General features: G+C 41.6%; 1 protein-coding gene across 1 annotated transcript in view; it reads right to left on the bottom strand.

Annotated features, from left to right (window-relative positions):
* Nucleotides 1-8,776, bottom strand: part of LOC117409998 (CD48 antigen-like) — a 10,401-nt gene extending 1,625 nt beyond the window's left edge. The window contains exons 1-5 of the mRNA XM_059021778.1: nucleotides 8,548-8,776; nucleotides 2,893-3,231; nucleotides 1,606-1,857; nucleotides 696-812; nucleotides 1-285 (exon numbers count right to left, since the gene is read on the bottom strand). The exon at nucleotides 1-285 is cut by the window's left edge and continues 1,625 nt beyond it. Coding sequence (XP_058877761.1) covers nucleotides 275-285; nucleotides 696-812; nucleotides 1,606-1,857; nucleotides 2,893-3,231; nucleotides 8,548-8,593 — 765 coding nt within the window. The 5' untranslated portion in view covers nucleotides 8,594-8,776 and the 3' untranslated portion in view covers nucleotides 1-274. The remainder of the gene's footprint in view (nucleotides 286-695; nucleotides 813-1,605; nucleotides 1,858-2,892; nucleotides 3,232-8,547) is intronic.
* Nucleotides 8,777-10,743: the final 1,967 nt, after the last annotated feature.

Here is a 10,743-nt window from a genome sequence, read left to right as displayed (position 1 = left end):
AGAACACAGCCCAGGACACTCCAGGAAAACAATCTGACCCTAATTGACTCTTGCAATGAAACAGAAGCTATGCCTATTAAATATATTGCACGCGTTTCCTTTTAGAGATTCCAGAACGGGTGGCCTCAGCTCCAGTCCCGGTTTGCGGGTGTGTTGTTTTCACAGGTGTGTCTCGCTGGCAGTTTTCTTCATGACGTTGTTGTTCTCTTACTCTCTGATCAATAGTCCTCTCTCTCTCAGTGCTGGGATTTCAGAAAGGGGCTGGTGACGCTGCCTATATTACTGCTGTAATGAAGGATAAAGCATAGATAGTCAAGATAGCGATTCAGATTTTTAAAAAAATAAAGATTTTTTTTTTTTTTTTTAAATTCACTTTTTTTTTGGTTTGGTTTTAGCACAAAAAATAAAATTTAAAAAAGCAGCATTCTATTTAGTACCACGCTGCACAAACACTAATCTGATCGAGGGAAGTCTTACTGCTATAAAACACGTGGAAGACTCTCTCTCTCTCTCTCTCTCTCTCTGAGGTCTTGTAGTAGAATCAGGAGACTCGATTGGGTTCAAAGACGGCGTTTTTATTAATAAAACAGCTTGCAGTAATTTAAACAGCAGTGACCAAATCACAAACCTGATTCCCCCTCCTAAACATTACAAACCTCTAACAGGAATCACTGCGACACAAGCACTGTACCTACCTTCCCTGGAAGAAGACTTCTTTCTCCTGAGATACAGTGTGATCGATAGGACTGCCAGGATCACAGCGATCACTATCCCAGCAATCACAGCGGGACTCATCTGGGGTTCAGCACCTCCTGAAGACCAAAATAAATAAATAACCAGTTAAAATCCTCTCTCCTTGTCCTTGGTGCAGCCAATAATCCTGCCAGCAGCCAGCGTCAGTGGCACACTGTCGGTGATGGTGAAATGCGTGTTCACTGGTGCAGCGTCATCACTTTAATAACCAACAGTGCGTCGCTGACGCTGGCCTGCGTATCGGGGGGCTTACTCCAGTAAATCTTGATAACTCTTTGAAATCAAATCTTTCCTACAACCATGTAAAAAAAACCAACAAATACTTTCCTTTTCCTTTCTCATCACAGTAATGTGAAGGTGTGTCACAGTGATGGTCTGATTGCTGTGAAGAGTCAGGAGGCTTACCTTTCTCATCACAGTAATGTGAAGGTGTGTCACAGTGACGGTCTGATTGCTGATGAGAAGAGTCAGGAGGCTTACCTTTCTCATCACAGTAATGTGAAGGTGTGTCACAGTGATGGTCTGATTGCTGATGAGAAGAGTCAGGAGGCTTACCTTTCTCATCACAGTAATGTGAAGGTGTGTCACAGTGATGGTCTGATTGCTGATGAGAAGAGTCAGGAGGCTTACCTTTCTCATCACAGTAATGTGAAGGTGTGTCACAGTGATGGTCTGATTGCTGATGAGAAGAGTCAGGAGACTTACCTTTCTCATCACAGTAATGTGAAGGTGTGTCACAGTGATGGTCTGATTGCTGTGAAGAGTCAGGAGACTTACCTTTCTCATCACAGTAATGTGAAGGTGTGTCACAGTGACGGTCTGATTGCTGATGAGAAGAGTCAGGAGGCTTACCTTTCTCATCACAGTAATGTGAAGGTGTCACAGTGGTGGTCTTGTTGCTGGCAGGGTTGCTGGCCACACAGGTGTAGGTAACATTGCCCCCTTGCATTTCCTTTGAGATCTCCAGTTCTGTTGTGTGGAGTGGCTTCCCATCTCTCATCCAGGACACGTTCACTTCACTGGCGTTTCCCACAAAGCACAGCAGAGTGCAGCTCCTGTTAGCCAGCACCACACTCCCGTTGACTTCAGGCTCTGGCACAGGGTCTGTGGACGAAGGAGATTTTATTTTGTCATTAACCTTCAAGCTGGCATTGTTTATCTTGCCAATACCTGCAATAGATGGCTTTGCATCAAGACTGATCTTTCACGCGTGTGCAGTACAGCAGTTTTAGGCGCTTCGTTCTCGGTTTTTATTTTGGATCACGTGATGTCCCTTTTTAAAGGGATTTTGAGCCGATTTCGTTTCTTAATCAAACTCTACAGGATCAACGTTGATTGTAAAAAAAAAAATCACTTTTGTTTTCTCCCAAACTTGAATGGGACACAAAGCGAATTAAGTCACGTTGATTTCATTACATTGTAATTCATTAAGAGAAAACTATCATTTGAGAAACAGATTATATATATATATTTTTTTGCAGAGTCATTAAGATTTTAGATCAGGGAAAATCTTTCAGCAGCTAAAAGGTATTGACAATGTCGACCCAGGGGACCTGAAAAAAGAAACAAGGACCAGGGGTCACAAATGGAGATTAGATAAAGGGGCATTCAGAACAGAAAATAGGAGGCACTTTTTTACACAGAGAATTGCGAGGGTCTGGAACCAGCTCCCCAGTAATGTTGTTGAAGCTGACACCCTGGGATCCTTCAAGAAGCTGCTTGATGAGATTCTGGGATCAATAAGCTACTAACAACCAAACGAGCAAGATGGGCTGAATGGGGCCTCCTCTCGTTTGGAAACTTTCTTGTGTTCTTGCACTGCTAATCTGTCACTGTAGATCTAACTCGCTGTGATCCTAACTTGTAGCCTCCTGGTTCATATTGTATTCTAGCAGTGTTATTATTATCAGCACTGTCTGTAAACCTGCACTGTGTTTAAATATGAAGCTTGCATTGTAACCCTGTGCTGTGACTCCTGCGTGAGTCGCCTGGGATAAAGCAGGGGTCTGCCGGATAAATAAATACAAATCAGTCAAACTTGGTTAACTTTTAAGGGACATCACGTGATCAAAAAATAAAAACCAAAAACGTACAGTGCCGCAGATTCTCTAGACAAGCGTGGCCGTCAGCGATACTTACCGTAAACGGACAGCTTAAAACGGGATTTCCCTTTATATTGCTTGTACGTCTCCATTTGGTAAAAACCGCTGTCCCGTCTCTGCAAGTTTGTAATCTTGAGACCGTTGGTCACGTTGTCGCGCTGCAGCCTTCCTGTGAATCTCTTGTCAAAACCAGCTTTGATCTCCCCGTTCTGAATTCTCGCAATGGGCCAGTCCGGACCCACAGGACCGTATCTCCAGTTTACCTCCGTGTTTAAAGGCAGGTTCGGGACCTCCACGGGGAAAGTGAGCGATTCCCCCACAATGCCCTTCACCTGCTGGACTCCAAGCTGAGCTGCAGAGAGGCAAGATCCTAAAACTAAACAGAGAGGAGAAAAAATAATGTTAGGTTTACTGCTTTATCGCCATTTATAGTTCGTATTTCTATGTATGCAGAGAGACAGAAAAAATAAATACCAGTCGTGTGTCAGCAACTTGCACTGTTTGGTTTGAGATTGTAAGAATGCGAGTGAAAGTTCAAAAGTTCAAATAAACAGCCTTGTGTCAGGTTTGCGGTTTTGTCTGACTCAATACCAGCAGCCACTTTCAACCAAATGAAATTAGGCTGGAAGACAGGCCTTTTAAAATCTATAATGTTTTAAATCTTTCTGTAAAACAAAGAAAAAAGTAGCTGTCTTATAAAAGCACAGGACTGTGTATTTGTATACTTTGCTTTTTTAGCCATATAGCTACAAACAAGCAAGAGAACGAGCCCACTTACACCATGAAAAACTAACCCTTACCAGATATCCCACAGATAAAGCACAGAGAGGTGTGGTAAAGCATAGGGAAGCATTGTAAAGCACAGAGAGGTCTGGTAAAGCATAGGGAAGCATTGTAAAGCACAGAGAGGTGTGGTAAAGCATAGGGAAGCATTGTAAAGCACAGAGAGGTCTGGTAAAGCATAGGGAAGCATTGTAAAGCACAGAGAGGTGTGGTAAAGCATAGGGAAGCATTGTAAAGCACAGAGAGGTCTGGTAAAGCATAGGGAAGCATTGTAAAGCACAGAGAGGTCTGGTAAAGCATAGGGAAGCATTGTAAAGCACAGAGAGGTGTGGTAAAATATAGGGAAGCATTGTAAAGCACAGAGAGGTGTGGTAAAGCATAGGGAAGCATTGTAAAGCACAGAGAGGTCTGGTAAAGCATAGGGAAGCATTGTAAAGCACAGAGAGGTCTGGTAAAGCATAGGGAAGCATTGTAAAGCACAGAGAGGTCTGGTAAAGCATAGGGAAGCATTGTAAAGCACAGAGAGGTGTGGTAAAATATAGGGAAGCATTGTAAAGCACTGTATAGCATTGTATATCACTGTATAACACTGATATACAACCCTGCACAGAACCACAGCAATGCTGGCAGGACCGCACTGTATAACACTGATACACAACCCTGCACAGAACCACAGCAGCAACCCAACATGGTGTCTATATAAAGTTGTGATCTAGTGCGGTGCTATACTGTACTGTACTGTACTGTACAGAGGGCAATTACATACAGACAGAGAGAGAGAGACACACACCGGAACCTTGTTATCGCCTATCCGGGGGCGGAAGCTTCCAGTGTGAGAACTGTCCAGAGAGACAGAAAATATGAGTCACTTGTGCAGGTAGCGAGCGGTCGCGGATATGTACCAATGTTAGCCCATTATTAGAAACAGCACCTGACTATTTAGCAATATAACGTCTTCGCGGTCAAATCACTAACTTTTCAGGACATAAACTAATAATTCACAGACATTTATCGGCGATTCAGCCTATTGTCAAAAACAGCAGCAAGAAATTTAAATCGCCACACCACGTTAACCCACCTCTTACACAGAACAAGCGTGATTTCGTCTTGCACTTGGATAGACTTTTGCTTAAAATATATATCTTAACCACCAAAACACACGACCTCTGTCAGCGAGTAATAGAATGAATGCACCTTTCCAAACCCGCACGCCTTGTTAGGAGCGAGATCATCAGCGGTACCCGGGTCGAAAACTCCCCAAACTGCCCTCTTTTCAAAGCAAACCCTTCTCGTCTTTTTATAGCGCCTGGTTTGTATCTGCAGCTAAATCCATTCTGCCCCGCTCAGAGCTGAATTCACTGGTTTAGACCTACAATAGAACGCGCGTTGATCGGCTTCTCTTAGTACCAGTTCACTTTGCAGCGTGTGTGAGTCACCGGCCGGCTTACACCGTGCAAAGGAAACAGATTAAAAGCAGAATCTTGCCAAGCGTACCGGATACTAAAGTAACTCACCGCAGTCGTTTCCTGTACAGTGTTCAAATATGAGATAATTTAAGATCCATCTTAAAATAGTCAGTCTTCTTTGATTATAATGATTAGCGTTTTGTAAAAAGCGATATTTTTGTTAAATGATAGGCTGTATGCAAAACAAACTTTTAATGAGATGAGAAAACATCCAAATTATAAAACCACTAAGTGTTTATGAGATAAGATAACAAAAACCAACAGAAACATTCATGCATCCATAACCGCTTAATCCTATAGAGCAGGGGTGCCCAATCCTGGTCCTGGAGGGCCGGTGTCCCTCCTGGTTTTTGTTCCAACTGTACACTAAATTGCTTAATTGGACCAATTAAGCTTCTAATAAGTGCTTGATTGGTCCAATTAAGTAATTTAGGGCACAGTTGCAACAAAAGCCAGGAGGACACCGGCCCTCCAGGACCAGGATTGGGCACCCCTGCTATAGAGGGTCGCGGTGAGCCGGAGCATAACTCAACAAACACAGGGGCGCAGGAGGGACTGCACCCTAGACGGGACGACAGTCCATCGCAGGGCAATTTAGAGAGACCAATCAACCAAGCCAGCGGGGCCCCCTACCTGGGTTTGAGAAACACTGGGTTAGAGAAAAAGATATGGATATCAATATAGTTCAAGTTCAGGCATCAACGCTAGAGTTTGCATTTTGTGTAAAAGTGAAGCGAGAACATTAAAGGCGGCAGACAGCATCTCTCATGCAGAGACTTCCTGTCCTCCTCTCTCAGGCTGTTTTAAAAAGGCAAGTTCCTGGATCAGCAGCAGAATTATTAACCACGCATTGACACAAGAAAAGGAAACGATCTCATTATCAACGTTAGTAAATTAACAATAAGAAGAAAACAAATATCACATTTAAAAAGACTGCTCCAGAAGGTCGTGTTTCTTTTGTAAACGTTCGGAGGAATTAACAATCCACACGACGTGTCAAAAACACTCCCACGGAAAGACACGGCATTAAATATATATAAACTCTAGTCATATATATATATATATATATATATATATATATATATATATATATATATATATATATATATCTCTATCTTAGCAGACTCCCTTATCCAGGGTAACTTACAATTGTTACAAGATATCACATTATTTTTACATACAATTCCCCATTTATACAGTTGGGTTTTTACTGGAGCAATCTAGGTAAAGTACCTTGCTCAAGGGTACAGCAGCAGTGTCCCCCACCTGGGATTGAACCCACGACTCTCCGGTCAAGAGTCCAGAGCCCTAACCACTACTCCACACGTGTCATGTGAAAAAGGAGCTGTCTGTGAAATGTTCCTGTCTGCATTCTGATTGTTTTATTTTCAATAATATGATAACCAATGAATAATCCTCTCCCTATACCGAAAACCTAACCTTATAAGGTCAGTAGTTCATGTTTGGTAGCGAATTAAAGGTCGAAAAAACTGCCCTGTGATGTTCTGTTACCAAGCAACTTTGTAAACAAAACAAGAAAGGCATTTATTTATTTATTTATTTATTTATTTAAACAGTGAACAGGAGTTATCGACTACACAGCTTTACAAAGTACCTACATCCTATCTTGCACCGCAGTCGTTTCCTGTACAGTGTTCAAATATGAGATCATTTAAGATCCATCTTAAAATAGTCCGCCTTCTTTGATTATAGTGATTAGCGTTTTGTAAAAAGCGATATATTTGTTTAAATGATTGGCTGTATGCATTTGCGGTGCAGGTTATCACAATGAAGAAAAAAAAACAAAAAAAAAACACACCACACAAACTTTTAATGAGATGAGAAAACATCCAAATTATAAAACCACCAAGTGTCTATGAGATACGGTAACAAAAACCAACAGAAACATTCATGCATCCATAACCGCTTAACCATATATAGAGGGTCGCGGTGAGCAGGCTGTTTTAAAAAGGCAAGTTCCTGGATCAGCAGCAGAATTATTATTTCTTTTGTAAACGTTCGGAGGAATTAACAATCCACACGACGTGTCAAAAACACTCCCACGGAAAGACACGGCATTAAATAAGCATCAGTCCCGCTTACTCCCAATAGAAAATAAACCACACGCATCTTACAGTCGTCAACAATTACATATACACACACACAGACCTCTTATCACAATATAAATCCGCGCTCCGGATAAGTTGTACTGGGTGTTTTACACATTGGGAAAAAATAATTAAAATAAAAAATAAATTAAAATAAATAAAATACGAGTTCCCTATGATATTGAAATAGACTGTATAACGAATACGCACAGCCCACTTACAGCCCGCAAATATTTCTATGCTTTCTGCTTTCACCGCTTTCAAATGGTCAGTTTGAGAAATAAACTGAAAACTCGCAATACGCGTGCTGTTTATCACTGTGGTTTAATTGCTGAATGCCCGTGCCTGGTTTCTATCAGCTCATTATCGATAGCTGCTGTTTATGAATGACTCCTCGTCAAACTCCTGACGCTATAGACAACAAACCGAACCGATTCTAAATCTTAAAGCGTCGTGCTTTCAAACTTCTGCGCCTGTAAATCGGGGAGTTTTGACGTGTTAATTTTCCCCCTCTTTATCGTGCTTGCTTTATTACGATCTGCTTGTTTCTCCTGGTCTCCTTTCAATCCCACCTGTCCGTTGACCGAAATCCTGTAAAAACTGTCATTTGCGTCATTAACATAGATGTTTCTCATTTAAATACCGAATAGTTATTCCGTCACCCTTTATATAAATTGCATCCATCCATCATTTTGTAAAATAATAATTAAATCATCCAGCTTGTATTAGCTTTTGTATTATTATCAGCATACGCTACAGAAGAGATATCCTGCAATACGATTTAAAGCGCGTATTTTCTATCTCTTGAGTACTTTTAAAAGATGTGTTTTCCTTCTTAGAAAAACTAAAATAAAACGCAGAACATTTTTTTTATATATATTAAAACGTGTACCGCTACGGAGTATTATGTTTTGTGTTTGTGATAAAGCAGGCTTGAATATTTTGACATTTTGTATAAAGGATGATAATACCATTTCATTATTATTTTTTGGGTTAGGGGGAAAGCGGCACTTTTGAGACACACCTACATACATCATTGTACGAGTCGGTTTATTATATTTGTGATAAACACATTTAACATTAAAAATAACTTGTTTGAATGACGTTTTGTCAGAAGAACCCACGGAAAAATACAAAAGTAACTCGTCTTGATGCGAGAGGACTGTGTATTTGTGTAACTTGGCCGTAGAGCTTCAAACAAGCAAGAGAGTGTTCAAGTGAAGCGTGTAGCTCATCTGTTTACAATAGACCACTTCTCAGACACACCTACATATATAATAAAGCACAGTGAAAGCATGGCCACTCTGTCTTGTCAAATAGGATAAAGTAACTCACCATGAACCGATATGAAGAAGCGGATTCCTCTGCAGCTGTGTGCCATGGTTTAAAATGTACCCTTCTTTGCACTGATGATAAAGAAAGAGTACTTCTCGCACTGCCTGCCCCAGCTCACTGAGGCACTTCCCTTTTCACTGCCTTGCTCCACACGCCCAGAGGCAACCGATACGCATGCCAGCGTCAGTGACACAGTGGGCGCGTTAAGTAAGTGAGCCGCTCAGAGTGAGAGCGGCTCAGAAAGCACACCCAGCAGATTTAAATGACTTCACGCTCTGCTCCAGGAGAGCGCTGAGCGACTTTTAAAAATGGCGAATAATAATGATTTGCTTGTTTGTGTTTCTGAGGTGATGGTCGATGAAATGGCTCCGTGTGAAGTTACTGTCCCCTGCTGGACCTCGCTGAGTCCGGCGCTCTGTTTGGACTGAACCTCATATCTGACTGTGTTTAATACCGGCGTTAATAATTAAAATGATGAATAATATTAATACTACAATCCTAATAATAATAATACATTAATAACTATAAAACAGCTCTACATTTAAAACAAATTAATTAAATTATACAAATTCGAAAACAACAATTTTTACCATCTTATTTAGCCAATTCATTCATAAATCGAAATCAGTTCATCGTTCTTGACAAACGTATTTGTCAATCCTGCCTGTCATCTCCACTTGTGTCCAGTCCGTCCGCTCACTCTGATGAGAAATGCTCATGAGCGGCTCTGAGCGGCTCAGCGGGAGCGGCATTGAGCGAGGCGTTAAATTGATTATTTTACTGAGCCGCTCTGAGCCGCTCTCTTACTTAACGCACACACTGTCGCTGGAGGTGAAAAGCGCTCAGTGCCTACTGGCGCTGGTGTATAACACCTGTAACATGTTAAACCAGCGCTCAGTGTATAACACCTGTAACATGTTAAACCAGCGCTCAGTGTATAACACCTGTAACATGTTAAACCAGCGCTCAGTGTATAACACCTGTAACATGTTAAACCAGCGCTCAGTGTATAACACCTGTAACATGTTAAACCAGCGCTCAGTGCCGCACCGCCGCGGACCAGCAGCCCATTGCAAGCTAACAAGCCAATATAGAAAGTGTCACATGACAAGTGTTCGTGTGGTGTTTTAGCTTGCTGAAATCATTTTCTTTAGAAACTTTATTTTTATTTTTGATGGCGCACATTATAAGTGATATTCTGGAAGACGAGACTCCCTTTTCAAAGCGCGTAGAAACAAGCAATCAGCAGCGACAGTGCTTCCCGGCAGCTTTTGTCGAAATTCTCTTTTTATATGTATTTTCTGTTAACATTAGTTTATGGATAATCCTGTTTGCTTTTAAACCAATTCAATTGTTTCAAAACAATTACTATTATTTAGTGCATTCGTTTTAATTCCGTACATGGTCTTGTAGTGTTAAAATATACACTCCCTTTTTTCTTTCTATGTTTACCCGAAACCTCGCTTAATATAATTTTCGGAAATGACATGTCAGCACTGTGCTTGCATCCAGAGCGCGTCTGCCGATGAAAATACACTAGGACCTCTTTGCTGCAGCTGCTGCTAAAACTAAAGACTTTCATCGAAAATTCACAGGAATGGCAGTGCTGGCTGTGCCAAAAACATTTGTATCAGTAGCACGAAAGCAAACACTTGCATCGGGCAGCAGCAGGGTGTGGCTTTGACTGTGAGCTGCTCTTCAGTTGTAGAAGTCTGTTCTGTTTCTCTGCTTCTGTGTGGTCAGCTGGCTTATCAGATTTTTTGGAGCATCAGAAACCTCGTGTCATAGCGTGAGAAAGAGAGACACGCGTGGTCACCGCTGTGCTGGAGTTGAGACACTTCCTCTATTTTTAAGACCCTGTGTGGTTAGCTGTGAGTCAGACTCAGGTGAGCTTTGCAAATCCTTTGATGTTTGAAAAACCTCTTTAATCAATTCAGTGCAACTACAGCTGCAGTTTGATCCTATTGATAGCCATAACAGCCCTGCTTCTCAAAGTTCACTGCTTTGGTATCTCCTCTGGTAAAAACACAGCACAGTGTAGTAAAGCACAGAGAAGATAATGAACCAGCCCCCTTCTCAAAGCACAGTGAAGATAATGAACCAGCCCCCTTCTCAAAGCACAGAGAAGATAATGAACCAGTGCAAAGAAGGGCACTTTTTAAACCATGGCACACAGCTGCAGAGGAATCCGCTTCT

Source organism: Acipenser ruthenus, unplaced genomic scaffold (genome assembly GCF_902713425.1).
Source record: "Acipenser ruthenus unplaced genomic scaffold, fAciRut3.2 maternal haplotype, whole genome shotgun sequence".
NCBI classification, from domain to species: domain Eukaryota; kingdom Metazoa; phylum Chordata; class Actinopteri; order Acipenseriformes; family Acipenseridae; genus Acipenser; species Acipenser ruthenus.
The sequence above is the reverse complement of the archived record's forward strand: the minus strand, read 5'-3'. Positions and strand labels throughout refer to the sequence as shown.